This window comes from Sus scrofa, chromosome 1 (genome assembly GCF_000003025.6).
Source record: "Sus scrofa isolate TJ Tabasco breed Duroc chromosome 1, Sscrofa11.1, whole genome shotgun sequence".
Lineage (NCBI taxonomy): Eukaryota > Metazoa > Chordata > Mammalia > Artiodactyla > Suidae > Sus > Sus scrofa.
In genome coordinates, this window is record NC_010443.5 from 240,752,596 (window position 1) to 240,772,133 (window position 19,538).

The window sequence follows — 19,538 nt, forward strand, 5'->3', positions numbered from 1 at the left end:
CCTCAGCAGTGACCAGAGCCACTATAGAGACAATACCAGATCCTTAACCCACTGTGCCATAGTGGGAACTCCAGCACAATTGCATCTTAATGATAACTGAGATGATGATTGCATCAAAAGATAAATGATAATTATATGATGTGATGTAGGTGTTAACTAATGCTAGGATGGTAATCATTGTAATTTTGTATGTCAGATCAACACTTTGTACACCTTAAACTTACACATCATTATATGTCAATTATATCTCATTTTCAAAAAAATGGCACAGTTGCTTAAGAGAACAGTTCAGCCACACTCAGTGAAGTTGCTGATGCATGTACCTGTATCATCCAATAATTCTATCCTAAGTGGTGGAATTACCTGGACAGGTAAGTATAAGGAGGTGTGTCTAAGAAAGTCCACAGCAGTAGTGGTTGTAATAGTGATGGAAACCTCACTTTCCATCAGCAGAAAAGTAGACTAATCCATAGTGGCTTATTTATACATACAGTCCTGCTGTGAAAATAGGAGACCTGGAACCACCCGTCTCGACAGGAGTAAAAATCTCAAAAATGCAATGTTAATGGGAAAAAAGTACCGGAATACATGCAGCTTGCCAACATTTATATGGGGTTAGGAGCCAGGCATGGCAGTGCTGCGTTCCCTTAGAGACAGATAATCATGTAGTAAACACACAAAAGCACAGGCATGATAAACACCAGATCCCCCCAGAGTGGCTGCCTCTGGGGTGTGGGCAGGCAGATGGCGTCAGAGAATTCCTGAGAGCTTCGGCTGAGTTGATATTTTTTTTCCTTTTTTTTTTTTGGTCTTTATAGGGCTGCATCCGGGGCATATGGAGGTTCCCAGGCTAGGGGTCAAATCGGAGCTATAGCTTCCGCCCTACACCACAGACCCAGCAACGCCAGATCCGAGCTGCATCTGTGACCCACACCACAGCTCACAGCAACGCTGGATCCTTAACCCACTGAGTGAGGCCAGGGATCGAGCCTGTAACCTCATGGTTCCCAGTCGGATTCGTTTCCGCTGCACCACAACAGGAACTCCGATATTTTCTTTCTTAAGTGGAGTGGTGGACACATGCCTTTTCCTCATGTTATTTTTTTTAAGTCAGTAATATATTTTATTTAACCCAGTATTTCCCCTAATTATCATTTCCACCTATAGTCAATATAAACATATTAAATGAAATGAATATTTTACATTCCTTTCTTCAGACATTCCTTTTTCAAAATCTACTTTGTAAGCATTGCTCTGCCTGCAGGGCTCCTGTCCACCTGTCACTGGGACCTGCCTTCCTATCTCATCACCGCAGGTGCATGTGGGTGTGCATCACTGCAAGGCAGCCTATGGCCTTCTCCCAGGGGACCATGGTTGGGGGGACCAAGGCTCGTGAGTCCTTTCCAGGCCACCATAAGGGAGCCCTGTTTTTTCTCCTCCAAGGGATGGCGGAGAGCACAGCCTCTGGGGCCAGATGCTCTGGACTCCGGATGGACCGACTTTGGGCAAATTTCTTACCTTTTCTAGGTTTTCTCTAAAGCAGGAAGGGGATAGTAGGAGCTGTGCTCATAGAGCTGTTGTGAGGAGTAAAGGAGCCAATGTCTGTGGGACAGAGTGGGAGCTCAGGGCACGTGGATGGTGATAATCATGGGCTGACAGTGACAGAGGGTGATGACACAAATTTCAGTTGTCCTGCGGCGTCGGAACACTTCATTTTATCCCCCCCGCCCCGAGGCACGTAACCAGTAGGCCTCATTCTTAATAAAACGAAGCAAACCTATCCATTTTTACAGAAAGAAATGGGGGGAAAAATCCCCAAGCTGATGGGGGAACATGGTAGGGATATTTTAGGAATATTCTTACATGTTTTCCAAACTGCTGATCATGACTTGTTTGTGGGGAATGAAATCAGTTTCGTGGGTTGTTTCCAGCATGTTTTTCATAAAATAAAAGAGAAAAAGAATTATTAACCAGAAAGGAAAATATCAGAGTGCCTGGTGAGTATTAAAAGTAAATAAGGTTTTATGAAACATCTGTTTTGGGTTACAGATATTCATTTGTCTTAAGTGTGCGTATTGGGTTGCAATGTAAATGCATTCCTGATTGTGAGGCGTTGTCCAAAGGCTTTGAAAAACAGTAATTAAGATACTACAGTGGGGTTCCTGAAGGATCCCATTGCATCTGTGACTTTTCATTTCTTCCTCACTTGCAAGAACAGTAGAATGTATGTGTGATGCGTGGCCTCTCTCCCTCCCTGCAGAATTGGCTTCCCAGGGCCACCTAGACCTCACGGAGCTCATCGGTGTGCCGCTGCCCTCATCCGTGTCCTTTGTCACCGGCTACGGTGGCTTCCCAGCCTACAGCTTTGGACCTGGTGCCAATGTCGGGCGCCCAGCCAGGACCCTCATCCCACCCACCTTCTTCAGGGACTTTGCCATCAGCGTGACGGTGAAGCCCAGCAGCGCCCGAGGCGGCGTGCTCTTTGCTATCACAGACGCCTTCCAGAAGGTCATCTACCTGGGCCTGCGGCTCTCGGCGGTGGAGGATGGCCGGCAGCGGGTCATCCTCTACTACACGGAGCCCGGCTCCCAGGTGTCCCATGAGGCAGCCTCCTTCCCGGTGCCCGTGATGACCCACAGGTGGAACCGCTTTGCCGTGGTGGTCCAGGGTGAGGAAGCGTCCCTCCTTGTGGAGTGTGAGGAGCAAGGCCACGTCTCCTTCCCGAGGTCCTCCCAGGCCTTGGCCTTCGAACCCAGCGCAGGAATCTTCGTGGGCAACGCAGGAGCCACGGGGCTGGAGAGATTCACCGTGAGTCCAAGGCCTGCAGATCCAGGGCAGGGCGGGGGTGTGCTCGCTGCACACCGTGCACGCACATGAGCAGCCATTCCTGGTATTATTTTATTCCCATGTCCTTAAAGAGACATGCATGTATGGTGGGAAGACAGCCAGGCCCAGAACACAAAGCCTAGATTCCAGCCCTGAGTCTTCAGTTTAGCCTGATGGTTTGGGACAGAACTTGTATTCTCTGATCCTCTCCGTGTTTTCTTCTCTGTAAGTGGGGATAAGAAAACCCAGGCCACGGGGTTCTCCAGTCAGTGTGGGAAAACACTTTGTATGTTCTAAGGCAGGATGAAAAGAGTAAGCCGTGTTACATCCTTCAAGGATTTTATCTTTGGAAAAAGTAGTGGTTGTACATGAGTCATTTCTGCAAAGGAGGAATAGTTGGGATGCCAGAGTGTGAGGTAGTTTCTCTCTCTCCTTTTGGACAATGTACCCTGAAAAAAGATTCTGGGAAACTGATTTTCCTGACAGAATGGGTTTTTATAACTAAGCCAATCCATAAGTTACTATAGGTATTCATTTAGACAGCACGGGTTCTTACTGGTACCTTCCCAACCGATTCAAGACAGGACTCTGGGCTGGAGGTCGGGTTTATCTGCAGTACAGTGGAAGATGGATTTTAAGAAGTTAAAATCCGTTGACCAATTTTTAAACTCTCACTTGGGGATCATTGCAGAGAGCAAAATGTCAGGTATGGGGAGGGGAGAGATTCACTGGGAAGGCAGGAAGGCTGTTTGACTGCACCTCTGGGGACAAGTCCCCCTGGGAAGCTTTGAGCCGTGGGGGAGAGACATTTCCTGGGGGAGGGGAGGTGTGCACTTTGGGGCTCTCCACTGACAAGCTGGGCACCTGAGGACCAGTTAAGAGGCTGCTATTAGTCTACGCTTTGAATACCATGCTCTCCAAGGACCCCTCTTGTTAGTGGGGCTCATATTCCATCAGCCCAAGAAAAGTCTCCCTAAATGGGAGCAGGCTTAGAAGTGGCTTGGTTTCCTGGTCACACCTGTCCTTTGGCTGGTTCTTCTCTGGGACAAAAGCAGTTGTGTTTCCTGCTGGTGCTCGAGCTGTAGATGGGGCTTCTGACCCCTCTGCTTCTCCCCAGGGCTCCATACAGCAGCTCACCGTCCACTCTGACCCCAGGACTCCTGAGGAGCTGTGTGAAGCTGAAGAATCCTCGGTGAGCCCCCACTTCTCCCCATCACCTCCACAGTGGGCACCACAGCCCTAGCAGCCAGAGAAGGGCCGGGCACCCAGATAGTTCTTCATCTCCAAGAGTCATAGAGTCTCTGAAATCTCTCATCTTGGCAAGCACTGCCTCAATTCCTATTTTGGGCTTTTTGGCTTTATTATTATTTCAAAGAGCTTCAACCATGTCTTTGGTATGTGTGCGTTGGGGGTGGGGAGTTGTGTTTCTTCTAAGGTATTAGGTTCTTCCGTGTCTGTTCCAGTCAATGGCCTGGTTTCCAGACATCCTGCCAAGAAAGGGAGTCAGGACTCAAAAATCAAAGTTAAAACTCTAAAACATTCTGGGTGTAAACGCTTATAAAAGCTAAACCAAATTTAGCTTTTATGCTCGGCAAATGAATCAGTTCCGCAGCTGGGAGGGGGGCAGGGGAATAAATGATGAGTCCTCTTCCCCCCGCCTCCCCCCTCCCTCTCTGCCTTCCTCCTGCCCTCCCCCTTCTTCCCTCCCTTCCTCCGGGATGGACTGAGCACCTATAAGGTGACAGACCTGGGGCGATCCTGGAGTTAAAGGGATGAAATGGGAACCATCTCGGATATCCTCAAGATGCTCACACACACTTACACCCCCTATGCAGTGATAGAGCCGAATGCAATTGGTCCTCAGCCCCAAACTCCACAGATGGGGCAGGGGCAGGAAAGTGAGGAGGAGGAACAGGAAGCCGGTCAGGGAGGAGTTGCTGTCTGACCGGTGACCAGCAAGTGTCAGCCAGGTGAAGGAGCAAAAATGCTCCGGGTAGAAGTCATGTCATGACGTAGAAAAATCAGAGGCAAGCAGAGCAGGGCAAATTCCTAAAGCTTCTGCTCCTCTTTGGGTGGCATCAGCCCCAAAGCTAAGCATAAGTTGCTTGTATGCATTTATGAAAAATGCAGCCCGCGTGGTTGAAAAGCCCCGCTGAGGTGGAGCTTGGCTCTGTGAGAATATTTGCTCTCCTTGAGGCCGTGATCCCGGTCTGTGTTCCCATGATGCTGAGAGATGGGAAGCCCTGGGTGTGTTTATTCCTTCATCTTTGCATTACTGTTAACACAGAACAAGTACACACCACCCAAGGGTCCACGAGTAAGTGACACAATCACGGCGCAGCAGTATCTTAGCTGCCATTAGGAGGGCAGTTGTGAAGGTTAGGGGTTGCAGAGGGAGGACGTGTTCGAATATAGCAGTTCCCAGTGAGAAAGTCCCGGGACAGCCATGCAAAGGTTGGAAGTGCCTTTTAACAGAGACTGAAGGGCACGTAGGTGTGTTAGAGAGATGACGTTGACTGTAGTTGTTTGTGTGAGCAGTAGCATGTGGACGGAAACCCAAACAATAGCCAAGACGTGTGCTCTGTCCAGCCCTCACTCTGTCTCTGTCCATCTCCACCTCTCTTTCACACGCACACCGTTCCTCCGCAGGAGTCCGTTTCTGAGACTCCCCGCTTATAAACAGCTCCCCCTCTTTCTGGCCTGCTTTGTCTCCACACAGGCATCAGGAGAGGCCAGCGGGCTGCAGGAGACAGACGGAGTAGCTGAGATGGTGGAAGCCGTCACCTACACTCAAGCCCCGGTGAGCACTGGGTTCTGTGCCCTGTCGTCTTGATTGGCTTGTAGGGAGTCTGCCCAGAGCCCTGGTCTGATGTCTCCCTTCTCAGATCTCTGACTTCATTCCACAAATCACCTGGGAGGTTAGGAAAGTATGGACAAGGGGCCTTTTGCAAACTCCCCAGTGCAAGGAAACACAGTTACCTGGGTGCCACCCCGGGTGTGCTGTGGTGCTTTGACCAGGAGAGGGCTCTTCAAAGGCACTTTATCCACTCTCGCCTCTCAGCTGTGTGAGCTTAGATGACTGACTGAGCCTCTTTGAGCTTCAGCCACTCTTCCATAAAGCAATAATCAGAGTAGGGTCCTTGTGAGGTTAGACGAGGCAGTGCAGGGACAGGTCTCAGCCCAGTGCCTGGCACAAAGGAAGTGGACCCGCATGGTGGCTGTTGTCACATTTGCTTGGGGCTCTGGCTCTGAGAAGGCAGTTGGTGCCCCCAGTCCCATCAGATGAATAGTCCTCCCAGGAGCTGGCTTCTGGCCCCAAGGGAAAGGCAGCCATCGTCCCAGTGGTGTGGGCCTCCTCCCTCCTGGGAATGTGCTCTGTGGCCAAGACAAGGAAGTGGTTTTGAAAGCACTGAATCAGACCATGGAGACACCAAGGAGCCTATTTTAATGAAAGCAGCTGGCAGTGTCTGAGTCACTGAACACAGAAGCCCCAGCAGTTTCCTTGACTGGTCTAGCTCAGTCTATAAGTTCATCTCTGATAGAAGAAAGCATGGAGATGGAAATAAGGCAGTGCCTATAAATTATAGACCTCCAGCAACAGAGGTGTGGATGGGGTGGAACAGGACCAGTCTCTTAGTGTGGGAGGGACTTAAAGGTGTTCAGAGGTGTACAGAAAACTACCCTTTGTACAGATGGGCAAACTGAGGCCCAGAGAGGGCCCTAGGGTGCATGGCTGAGCTGAGGCTAGAATGCAGGTCAACTCGTGCCCCATCAATGGTTCAGGCCATGACCCTGTGCTGCGGGCCTGGGTGGTGCCACGGAGGTGCATCCCCAAGACCACAGCCAATTTGGGGGTAGCCAAGATGGAGAAAGTCAAGAGTCCAAGGAGCCTGCCTGGGTGGTGACTCAGGGGGTGGTGTTGCAACCTTATGTGCCCATCAGCCCTTGGCCACCCCATTGGCATATCCAGGGCACAGGGCAGCAGGGCCCAGAGCTGTGGTCCCTCAGGCTTTCTAGCCTGATGCTGCCCTCCAGTGCACCAGTTCACAGCCAGGAGTGAGGCTGACTCAGGCTGAGAGGCTAATACCCCAAGAAGGCCTGAGGGAAGGACAGGAAAGGGGTGGGGTTGAGCGCTTGAGATGGTCACAGAGGCGGGGCTGGTCAGGGAGGCCTGTAACCTATTTTGAGGCGATGTTTTCCATTCATTCCCCAGAGGAGGCAATGAGGTATGTGGGAGTGAAGAGCGTTGCCTGGGGCTGCCCAGCCTGGAGGTGGCAGAGCCAAGTCCCCAGCCAAGGCTCAGGCTGCTGTCAGTCATATCACCCCCTGATCTAGGGACTTCCCCCTTTCACCGTCTCCTGGAAGGGTCCCGTGGCTCCCCTCCCCGGCCACCCCCTTCCAGGGCGGGGGAATTTCCCTCTTGGGTTCAGACATTCCCCTCCCCTCTCTGTCTGGCTTCTCTCTTGGAATGAATCTCACTTCCCCTGTCCTCACTCTTTGCAACCTGCCATCCTCCAAGACACAAGCCATGACCAGCGAACTGAATCACAGACAGCTTGAGCCGTCGGAGACTTAAAAAGCCAGTCCCTCCTCGCCTCCTTCCCCATTTAGGGTAGGAGTCCCTGCTCCCCTCTTCTTCCCCCTGCTAAGTCAGTGTCTGCTGACACACCTTTCCATATCTGGAAAGTTAGAATTAACTTCGCTGAGTTCGAATTAATGGTTCTCAGCCCTGGCTGTGCATCAACGTCCTCCGTGCATGTATCCATCTCTGTGTGTACAAAGGTGTTTGTGGTGTGTGTGTGTGTGTTGAGGGGCTGAGGGACGATCTTTTTTTTTTTTTTTTTTTTTGTCTTTTGTCTTTTTGTTGTTGTTGTTGCTATTTCTTGGGCCGCTCCCGCGGCATATGGAGGTTCCCAGGCTAGGGGTTGAATCGGAGCTGTAGCCACCGGCCTACGCTAGAGCCACAGCAACGCGGGATCCGAGCCGTGTCTGCAACCTACACCACAGCTCACGGCAACGCCGGATCGTTAACCCACTGAGCAAGGGCAGGGACCGAACCCGCAACCTCATGGTTCCTAGTCGGATTCGTTAACCACTGCGCCATGACGGGAACTCCGGGACAATCTTTTAAAAAAGAAGCCTCTGGCCCGGGCTCTGTACCTGGACATTTAGATTCAATACAGAGTGAGCTCTGAAAATCTGTACTTAAACAAATCTCTGCAGGGGATTCTGATCCGCAGCCAGGTCCTCTCCCAGCCACACCATGTGCTCACGGGTTCCCCCAAACATCAAGCCCTTTCCCTCTGGTCCATGCCTGATCTGGCATTCTGTTTTCTAGGAGGGCCCTTACCCGCCCCCTCTCTGCCTGGCCAATTCCCACTCATCCTTCAGGGATCAGTCACAGCCCCTCATCAGAGGCCACTGCCAAGCTCCCCTCCTCACACTTAGCTCTCTTCTCATCTCCTCAGTCCTAAGGGTCACATTCAGTCACAATTGTGTCTGGGTCTGGCTTCCCAATAGTCTAACAATTTGAGGATAAATGCCCTTCTTATTTATTCATTTCCATATCCTAGTGATCAGCTGGGGACATGGCACACAGTAGGCCCTCAGGAAATGTGTGTCGAAGGAGAGAGGGGGCCAGCAGATTGCCACACTTCAATGAAAAGGTCTGAAGACTTGACATCCCCGTTTTGTCACAGGCCACCCTGGTTCCCTTTCACACTAACCCTTGGAAGCAGCTACAGCTTGTTGGAGGCAGGACACCTGACCCTGACCACCGAGTAGCAGCTCACCAGCTGTACCTTGGACAAGGGTTCAGGGCTGCCTTGTCGGGAGCTCACTAAAAAGGTCTTGGCTAACAGACTGTAATCAGTGACTTCATATAACTCAACCTTTGTTTGCCACCTTGAGTTACTAAGCTCAGCCCACCCTTTCCTTACTGTCCTGTGTTTCGTGCACCTCCCCTGCCCTACCTGCCTCACCTGGAATCCCAAGTCCCTTATAAAGTCACTGAGCTTCCAGCCACCAGCAGCCTTTCTCCAGGGTAGACACAGGCTTTTTGGTGCCATCAGGGAACCATGATGAAGTGGCTTCCCTGTGGCTCCTTGGCAGGGAGAGGAGAGGACCTGCCTGGGGCAGGAGTCCTTGCCACCCTGCTAGACCACCATGCAGCTGGGGAATGGGGAGTTCTTCTCCGGTCTTCTTCTCAGCCTCTCCTGGGGAGAGTGGGGGTGGGGGTGCCTGCTCACTCCTCCCACCACTCTGTCCTGGTTTCTGCCCTACTGGGCTTCTTAAGTGCACCCCCCCTGGTCTGGTTTAAACCTCAACTCCCTAAATCCCTTCTCTCATTGACACCAGGGAGAACTCCCTTAAGTACACAACCTGCCCACATCTCCCCCAGCCTAATACCCAAGGATGCTCTCTGTTGCCCCCAGTTCAAGGGCAGATTTTTCACCTCAGGAACAGCCACCTCCTCTCTCTGCCTCCCCAGGCTTCATCCCTCTGCTTCCCTCAAACCCTTGCCAAGTGCAATTCTGTGTCCTTTCTCACCCAATGCTCCCTTCTTTCCCTGTTTTCTAAAACTCTGTTCATTCTTTTTTTTTTTTTTTTTTGTCTTATTTTAGGGCCACACCTGTGGCATATGGAGGTTCCCAGGTTAGGGGTCTAATCAGAGCTACAGCTGCTGGCCTATGCCACAGCCATGCCAGATCCTCAAGCCACTGAGCGAGGCCAGGGACCGAACCTGCAACCTCATGGATACTAGTCAGACTCCTTTCCACTGAGTTACGACAGGAGCTCCCTGTTCATTCTTCAAGACTCAGCTTTTTGAAGCCTTCCATCCCTGCCTCCACCCTGGAGATTTTATAGTACAGTAAACTATATCTTATTTTAGAATCCAAATATCCCATATTCATTATGGAAAAAAAAACAAATGAAGATGTGCCAAAAGATAATCACTTTAAAATTTATTTTTTATTGAAGTATAGTTGATTTATGATGTTAATTTCTGCTATACAACAAAGTGACTCAGTTGTACACATTTATATGTTCTTTTTTCTATTATTTTCCATTGTGGTTTTTCCTAGGATACTGAATATAGTTCTCTGTGCTAGACAGTAGGACCTTGTTGTTTATCCATGCCTTCTGTATCAGTTTGCATCTACTAACCTCAAACTCTCAATCCTTCCCTCCCTTACCATGTCTGTCGCTTGGTAGCCACAAGTCGGTTCTCTATGTCTTATTTCTGTTTTATAGGTAGGTTCATTTGTGCCATATTTTAGATTCTTCATATAAATGATATCACATAGTATTTGTCTTTTTCTTTCTGACTTAAACTGAGTATGAAAATCTCTAGTTGCATCCATGTTGCTGCAAATGGCATTTTTGCTTTTTTATGGCTGAGTAGGACTTCATCGTATATATGTATCATATCTTTATTCATCTGTCAGTGGACATTTAGATTGTTTCCATGTTTTAATGGTTGTGAAGAGTGCTGCATATATCTTTTTGAATTACAGTTTTCTCTGGATAGATGCCCAGGAGTAAGATTGCTGGATCATATGGCAATTCTATTTTTGCTGTTTTTTTTTTTTTTAGGGCATCACCCGTGACATGTGGAAGTTTGCAGGCTACGGGGTCATATCAGGGCTACAACTGTCGGCCTACACCACAGCCACAGCAATGTGGGATCTGAGCCACATCTGCAAACCACAGTGTAGCTCACAGCAGTGCCAGATCCCTGACCCACTGAGCGAGGCCAGGGATCGAACCTGCATGCTCATGGATACTAGTTGTATTCGTTTCTGCTGAGCCACAACGGGAACTCCTATTTTCAGTTTTTTGAGGAACCACCATACTATTTTCCATAGTGGCTGCAACAACTTACATTCCTACCAGTAGTATAGGAGTTTTCCCTTTTTCTCCACAGCCTCCCCAGTATTTGTTGTCTGTAGTCTTATTAACGGCCATTCTGACTGGTATGAGGTTATACCTCATTGTAGTTTTGACTTGTATTTCTCTAATAATTAATGATGTTGAGCACCTTTTCATGAGTCTATTGGCCAAAAGATAATCATTTTTAATACCCAAACCCAGAGAAATTCTCATCTAGTGATGTTGATGACAGCTACCATTTGTGGGTTCATACTATGGACCTGGCCTTGTGCACCTCCATGCATTTTATATTCTCTTTAAATTGTTATTATTGGCCCCATTTTACAGGGAAGGATGCTGAGGTTCAGTGAGGTTATATGACGTGCCCAGCATAACACAGCTAATAAGTGGAGAGCTAGAATTTAACCTGAGTTCGAGTATAAGAACTGAACCATTAAATCCTAAGTTATAGGGCCCATAAGAATCCTCCTTGTTCTGATGGACCAAAGAGTCATCATATATATACTAGATTCTGATATTAAAAAATAACTTTCTGACTAAACCCTCCTTAACCTTGCTCATGGACTTCCCAGCCTCCAGAGCTGTGAGAAAATACATTTCTGTTGTTTATGCAAAAAAAGAAAGAAAGAAAGCAAGATCTTTCTGTGTTATTAGTCAGGATAGGTAAGTAATGGCTACAGTAAGAAAAGTACCCTGAAATCTTAGTGTCTTACTTTCTTCCTCACACCACAGATCCAACACTGGTCAGCAGGATCCTTCCATTCACCCCAGCGTCTTGAGCTCAGAAAGTGATGAGATGTTTGATCACTGACAAGCCCTGGGTCAGAGGAGCTGTGACCGCAGGGTCATCCCTGAGTCTGGGGATGACCTTTGCTGCCCTTTATCAGGATTTCTGCCTAGATCTCTGAACTGCTCTGTTTCCAACTGTTGGGGGTTTTGTTTGTTTTTTTCCTAGTTGGCAAAGTTGGTTAAGACATCGAATGGCTTTGGAAAGCGACACAGAATCTGAAGTTTCCTAGAAGGGAAACCATCCCCGTCTTTTATTTTCATAGGTGAACATGACCAGTGCCCATCTGGGATTGCATGTACATAGCTCTTACTGAGCACAGCTCCCTCTTGCTCCCTCCTTCCTCCCCTCCCTCTTTCCCTTCCTTCCTTCCCTTCCTCCTCCCTCCTCCCCTCCCCCCTCCTTCCTTCCTTTCTCCCCTTTTCCCTTCCTCTCTCCCCCCCCCACTCCCTCCCTCCTTCCCTCCTCTAACATCTTTGCTGAGCACCTCCTCTGTGCTGGCCTAGGATGCAGGGGTCACAGGAATGTGGTCTCTGTGCTCAGAGAACTTTAGGTGAGAGGAGCAGAGTCTCGCTCTAAACCGAACATAATTTAATTACCCTAACATGTGCCTTTTTCAGGCCCTGGAAGGTTCAGTGATCGTGCAGTTAATTCAAAAGGCAAATCTAGGCCTTCTTCTGGGTTTCTTTGGCTTTTGTGGAGATACTGTTTTCTCCAGTGATACTCACTAATGTCTTTTTCTGCTTTCCAGCCATAGTAAATCCCTTTGGGTCTCATTTTTCTTCCCTTCAGTCTGAACCAGCAGAAGTGGAACCCATCAACATGCCTCCAACTCCATCCCCTCTGTCTGAGGATGCAGAGCTGTCCGGTGAACCTGTACCTGAGGGGACTCAGGGGACCACCAACCTGAGTGCCTTCCCGCACAGCAGCCCTGAGCAAGGCAAGTCCCCGATGCCGCTTCCTCCACCGTGGGTTTTGTCGAGTGATGACCGGATGATGCGTGTGATACACAGCATCTCACTTAACCTTCCCCTCAACCCTTTGAGGAAGGAGCTATAAATCATCCTCATCCTACAAATAAGATGGGGAAATCGAGCCATGGAGAGGTTATGTCATCCAGTGCAGGCTCCAGGGCTCATGAGTGGCAGAGCTGGCATTTAATCTCAGATACCAGAACTTTTAACCCCCAGGCTCCATAGCTCCAGAAGGGCCTGAGGTGTCACAGAAAAGCTTGTGCTAGTTGTTGCTGCCTATCAAATACCTACTGTGTGCCGAGTGTTTACATACTTCATCTCCAACCCCAGCAGCACGTCTCCTAGTCGCTAGTGTTAGCCAGTGTTTTACAGGTGGAGACACCGATGCTCAGCAAGGTGAGTGGCCTGCCCACAACCGCACAGCTGGTGGTTGGTGGGACTGTGCCAGTGCCCAGGCCTGACTCCAGAATCCCTACCCTGTCTGGCCTCAGCCACAGACTCGCTGACTTTCAGAGGATCATGCCATCTATACTCCTGTTGGCACACGTGGGAAAGTAACTGATGGCCAGAGAGGGACTGGCACTCAGGAGGTCACTGGCAGGCCCTGGGAGCAGTGCTGGCCTCCTGGCTCCCGTCTGGCACTCTTGTTCCCTGTCCAGCTGCATAGAAGAGCCCTGGCAGAAGCCCAGGATTTGATGGGATCCCCCAGGCAGCAGCTTGACATAAGCCCTTAGCCTGAGATTGGCCTGCATTTTTTGCCCTTCATCAGAGGGATAACCATTCAAATTGAAGCTACAGCCAACACCAGAGCACCAAGATTTATGTATTTAAGGTCAAAACCAGCCCAGACGGCCCACATTCATATGTATAGCTCTGGTATTGGTGACACAGAAGATTTAATGACCCAGGGATACCCTCATGGTGTTCTCCCCAAGAAAAGCAGATTTCAAAACTATATGTGTGCTGTGACCCTAAATTTGAATATGTTATTTATATTCGTTTATATATAGCAATGTAGACCACTGTGTATATGTGTTAGAATAATATACAACAAAATGCTATGAATGGTTACCTCTGGAGAGAAGGATTGTAGGTGTTTTTTATTTTCCTTTTGTTCTTCTGTATTTTTTATCTTCTAAAATCCTATGTATTGGAGTTCCTGTTGTGGCTCCGCGGATTAAGAAACAGACTAGTATTCATGAGGATATGGGTTCAATCCCTGGCCTCGCTCAGTGGGTTAAGGATCTGGCATTGCTGTGGCTGTGGTGTAGGCCAGAAACTGCAGCTCCAATTTGACCCCTAGCCTGGGAACTTTGATATGCCGTAAGTGTGGCCCTAAAAAAAACAAAAAACAAAAAAAAACTATGTATTTTTTTTTTAAGAAGGTGAAAAGTGTATTTATCCTTAAGGGCATAGAAGATAAAAGTACTGAGTAAAACTGGGAGGACTATTGTGGAAACCCAGGTACCTGAAAATATATGGAGAATATGTAATTCAATGTGTTAGAGCCAGACTCTTTTTCTGCTGTAGGAGATACTGGTGATTAGTATCAACATGATAAGACACATCTGAATATATTCAGCTTAAGAAAATTCTTGTCCAACTTCAAGAGACCATGTTCTAATTATTCAAACCTGTCTACTTTAGCAAATATGGCTTTAACTCCATTGCTTTCCTACTTATTCACAAAGCCATCCAAGGTTCTTGATAACAATTCAAATGGAAATAGATTTTTTTTATGCTGTAATTACCAACCAGTGTTGACTCCAAATCTATTCTTTTTTTTTTCTCCCCGCTGCACAGCATGGGGGCCAAGTTACACTTACATGTAACGTATTGTTATTCTTTGTACTACAGCCATTAGTAAATGAGTGTTATTTTAACAACTAAACTCGGCAAAGCTTTTTTTTTTCTTCTTCTTCCGTTTTGCTTTTTTAGGGCAGCACCTGAGACATGGAAGTTCCCAGGCTAGGGGTCGAATCAGAGCTACAGCTGCCAGCCACAGTCACAGCCACAGCAACAAGGGCTCAGAGCTATGTCTGCGACCTATACCACAGCTCAGAGCAACGCAGGATCCTTAACCCACTGAGCAAGGCCAGGGATTGAACCCGCATCCTCATGGCTCCTAGTTGGTTCATTAACTGCTGAGCCACGAAGGGAACTCCCTTGGCAAGTCTGTTTCTAAGAGAAAGTATACAGTCCTGAATAGAAAAGAAAATTGTATAATAATGCCATAAAGTCATACCACCAGCAAGGAGTCAGGGTGTAGCTGTGGAAAGACTGCTGGCCCTTTGGACGGAAGCCCTTTGGACGGAAGCCCTGCTCAGCTACCTATTTGCTGTCAGCCCCGGCAAGCTGCTCCGCATTTCCAAGCTTTGGATTCCTCCGCCGTCCACTGGGACTGTTCACAGCCCCTGCCTCCCGGGTGGATGAGAGGGTTGAGTGCTGCGGCTGCGGGTGTGGATGTGGTTTATGAATTGTGCATGCCGTTCTCCTGAGGGGGGATTAGGATCCCAGAGCGAGGGGCAGTGAAGGGGCAGGGGCGAGGGCCTCTTCTAGACTGAGGGGGGAGTGTGTAGGAGGCGAAACTCAGTCCAAGCACAGCTGGCTTGTTCCCTGGACCCACCAGACCCCTTCTGTGGCAGACAGAAGGCCAAACAGAAACAGCAGAGCTGGCTAAGAGATCCTGCTTTTTATTAAGTACACAGCTCAGACAGTAAAGAGGAAGGGGCTGAACCCCAGCCCTGTCCCTGGCTGGGGAAAGCCATCCAAGAGTTTTGTTCCAAGGGTCCCTGACACCGTCTTGGTGCAGGACACTTGCCACTCCCACCTTGATCTTCCAAGGGGACTCAAAGAGGCCTGGGATCTCTCTGGCTGCTAGAACAGCACCCCCTGGTGGTCAGAGCAAGGAGGATGAGAGGGTGACCGGTGAGGGGCGGATCGTTTGTGGACATTAAGTGTTTTGATTGCATGTGGGCCCACGGTCCCTTGAATAGTTCAGCACTAGCCGCAACACTGTCCTTACAGTGGGACATGCATGAGCCCAGGGTGTGTGGGAGGGGCCGGCTTCAAGGCCCCTCCCATCCTCTTACTCTCTGTGGGACCTTGTTCCTCCTCTGCAAAATGGGTTATAATCCTAAAGTGATAGTATGCAGATTAGAGCAGGACACACACGCCATGCGGTGATTTTAAGGAGGCTGAAAACGTGAGATTCCTGCCTTGGCTCACTCTGCCCACTGGCTACGAGGTGCTGGGGAGGTCCTTGGGCAGAGGATTACAGGACAGAGTGCATGGGATATGATTGATCCGGGGCCCAGTCCAGGTCAGGCAGGCATTCCTGTTAGTATCATGTCTTGTCTTTGCTTTAGGACTCCATTTGTTTTTTAAATGGCAAAAGAAATATGTGCTTGTGGTAATAATTCAATCAATGCTGAGGTGTATGAACCCCCCAAAAAGAGCAGTTTCCTTTCCTGTCCCCTGAAGGAAACCAACATTGAGTACTGTGGTTTAGCCAAGGATATGTGGCTTATCTGTGCACACAATGTATGTATATATCTCTATATTTTATATGCTCTATATAGGAAGGAATATATTAATTACATAATGATGATAAAACATGTATTCTCACATATAGTGTTTACCCTTTTACAAATGTATAGAAGCACACTGACAATGAGCATTTATCAACTGCTCATTATGTGTCACTTGTTGTCCTCAGGGCTTTTCTTACATGAACTTATTTAATCCTTATAACACATAATCCTCCAAATGACCCTGTGAGATAGGAATTATGTTCCTCTCTTTATAGATGAGGAACTTGAGCCACAGGTTCAAAGACATGTCACAGGTCACATTCCTTGTAAGTGGCAAAGCAGGGTTCTAGCACTGCAAATTGGTGTCAGAGCCTTTGATCAAACCCACCATGTAATAATGCCTTTTGACATCAATTTTTCTGCACCGTTTTTTTCCCCCTCTTAATCCTATATTATGGACATTTTTTCAAGTCATAGGTGACAAGATACCTCATTCTTTTATCATTGCAAAATGCAGTTGTTAATTGCAGAATGCCTGTTACCTGTAGGGTCTGGTGAGATCCTCAATGACACGCTGGAGAGAGTTCATACTGTGGACGGTGCCCCTGTTACAGACACTGGCTCTGGGGATGGGGCCTTCCTTCATGTCATTGAAGAGGTGAGTGAATGGGAAATTTCATTTGACAAATTGGTTGTAAATTTGCTTGCTTCTTTCAGACTTGATGGTAATTTGTCTTGGGCACCATAGAGGACCATGAGGCTTTTATTTATTTATTTATTTATTTATTTTGTCTTTTTTGCTATGTCTTTGGGCCGCTCCCACGGCATATGGAGGTTCCCCGTCTAGGGGCCGAATCGGAGCTGTAGCCATTGGCCTACGCCAGAACCACAGCAACGCAGGATCCGAGCCGCATCTGCAACCTACACCACAGCTCACGGCAACGCCGGATCCTTAACCCACTGAGCAAGGGCAGGGACCGAACCTGCAACCTCATGGTTCCTAGTTGGATTCGCCACGACGGGAAATCCCCATAAGGGTTTTCAAAAGAACATCATGGAGACTTCCTCCTTCCTGCTGGTACAAAGGAAGCTGGAGTCCTAGGGCCCGCAGGGATGCACTAGGAGAGGGGAAGAGAGACAGTGCAAGCCAGCCCTCAAACCTGCCCGGAGATGCATGCTCGGTTCTCACCATCGTACCCGCCTCCCTCCTATTGTGAAGATGCACAGCCTCTTCCACCCTTTGAGCCCCTTCAAGACAGAATCAGATGAACTGCAGGTGTGTCTGCTCTACCGTTTGGTAATTGGCTTTTCCACGTGCAAAGCCAGTCATTTAAATGCTGGACACAGGAGGGTGCCAAATTAAAGCCATTGCATATGCTTGCCTCTGGCCTCTGCAAAAATCCCTGTGTCAGCTCATTTTTTCCCCTATCCTGGGATGAAAACTCAGACACTTCTCTGCTCTCCCAGTCACTATGGGGTAACAGCCTATTTTCACAGGTATTTCCAAAATCCAATCCAGCTCAATATCAAAAATTCAATAAAGATGCAAATACCACCAGGAGCCAGCGAGGGAAGGAAGCATTGTTAGGAATTTCCTCTCTGTTTTCTTGCTTCCTTTGCCTCCCTCTCATCTCTCCCCACCCCTCATCTGCAGAGTCTGGCCCACCTGGAAAAAAAGGCATGGTTTTGTGTGGCTGGTCAGACTGTGATCTGGGCTTCTGTGGGGAAGATGTCTGATTACTGGGGTGTTCTCTCATGGAGGCTTTTGTGATTCCTCAGTGGTCCTCCTGCAGGGGATCCAGGACCCAAGTTCTATTTTTGGCCTTTTAACTCCCTGCTGGGCTTCCACTCCAGGCTGGTCAGTCACTTTGACACTCCAAGGGCCCTTCAGGTGCAGTCCATCCCAGGACGGCTTTAGCCGGCTCCCTTTGGAGTGTCCTAGCGTTCCATCACCAGGAAAACAACTGCAGGACAGACATGACCCTCTGTCTCTCTCTCTTCGCTCTGCATCTAGACAGCTCTCTGCTTTGCCTTTGGTATTTCCCCAGAGGGAATCAAACACCAGTTCCTTTGCCTCCCAAAGTCCAAAGAGAATATATCCAGCTCATCAAATGGTTTGAGGGGGGAGAAGGGCGGGTATCACCCTGAAAATTGTCTCCAAAGAAATTCTTACTCTCTAATCTCTTACTCTCTTACTCAACCCCTAAATGAATCCTTTACCTTTTCTTGTATAGCCTGGAGGCAGATGATGGGTTAATGCTGGTGGAACTGACTCCATTTCTTTGTCTCTTAGAATGTCCCAATTGAGTAGTCTGGCTCTTTTTTTTTTTTTTTTTTTTTTTTTTAGAACATAGAGATTACTTGAGGTCTATAGAAATGTACTTGCCCTTTGGGGCTTTAGCTGACATGGCATCAGGAAAAAAAAAAATCCTTATTTTAAATTTCTTATTTTAAAATCCTGTGACATCATCCTTTTTCTGTTTGGAGGGACCATAATTCTGCAAGGATTTAATGTTATATGCAAAAAGGGTTCTGTGGCCAAGTATGTCTGGGAAATGGTTCAGGCTGTGTTGTTCTTCCTATAGGCTCTGAGAAGTCCTGCAGCAAAGAAATCTAACTCTGAGCAGCCTAGTGATTTTGGTATCTAAAAGAACTTTTTTTTTTTTGGCAACAAAACAAAACACCACCCCATTTTTTTTTTTTAAAAAGCAACAAAACAAACCCTGAGGTTAATACACAGTTGGTGTGGTGACACCAGCAGCTAAAGCTGCTCTCTATTGCTCTTTCCTCTGCATCTGCTGGGTAACTCTCAGAGAATCCGCCTGTGAATTTCCCCAAGAAAGTGAGTCGCAGGGAAAGAGGCGGGTATACAGTCTGGAGAAGGCTGAGGAGGACAGGGTTGCTGCCTGCACATCCCTGAAGCACCATCATGGGCAAAGATATTTGCCCTGTTCTTCTGGCTCCTGATGGGCACCTGCGGGAGGTCACGGGAATGCAGATGGGGCTCGATGGAAGTGTCCAGTGCTGGGGCAGGCATCTCAGGAGGAAGTAATCCCCCAGTCACTGGTGTGGCGAACAGACACGTGGAATCAAATGGGAAACACAGGTGCCTCGCAGTCTCTCCTGCCACAGGGACTTGGGGACAGTTGTGGAGCTGGGGTGACATCACAGATTAAAAAGTGCTTTGAGGAAAAGAAGCTACAGAAATGCAAGTTGCTGGAGGGGTGCAGGCAGTCCGTTCTCTCCAGCCACAGGCATATTGATCGGGGCCGTGGGTAAGTGATGTGGTCTCTTCTGATGCCTTTGTTCCCAGAGTCCACATACGGAGGAAGGTTTGGCAGCAACAGCAGCAGCCGTGGAGTCCGAGGTGACCATCAGCACCGCAGGGGAAGCAGAGACCGAGAGTGTGCCCACCGAGGGACCAACTCTCTCCATGTCTACCAAGGACCCCGGGGAAGAGGTCACTCTGGTAAGCAGCCCAGAGTGCATGATTCACTTCCCCTTTTTCTAAGTTGGGCGGCCTCT

At 48.6% G+C, this 19,538-nt stretch overlaps 1 protein-coding gene across 1 annotated transcript in view; it reads left to right on the top strand.

Moving 5' to 3' along the window:
- COL15A1 (collagen type XV alpha 1 chain) overlaps positions 1-19,538 on the top strand; it is a 111,061-nt gene that overhangs the window by 34,468 nt on the left and 57,055 nt on the right. Inside the window, 6 exon segments of the mRNA XM_021066594.1 lie at positions 2,261-2,808; positions 3,944-4,018; positions 5,546-5,626; positions 12,299-12,446; positions 16,562-16,671; positions 19,327-19,482. Of these exon segments, the coding sequence (XP_020922253.1) occupies positions 2,261-2,808; positions 3,944-4,018; positions 5,546-5,626; positions 12,299-12,446; positions 16,562-16,671; positions 19,327-19,482 (1,118 nt within the window).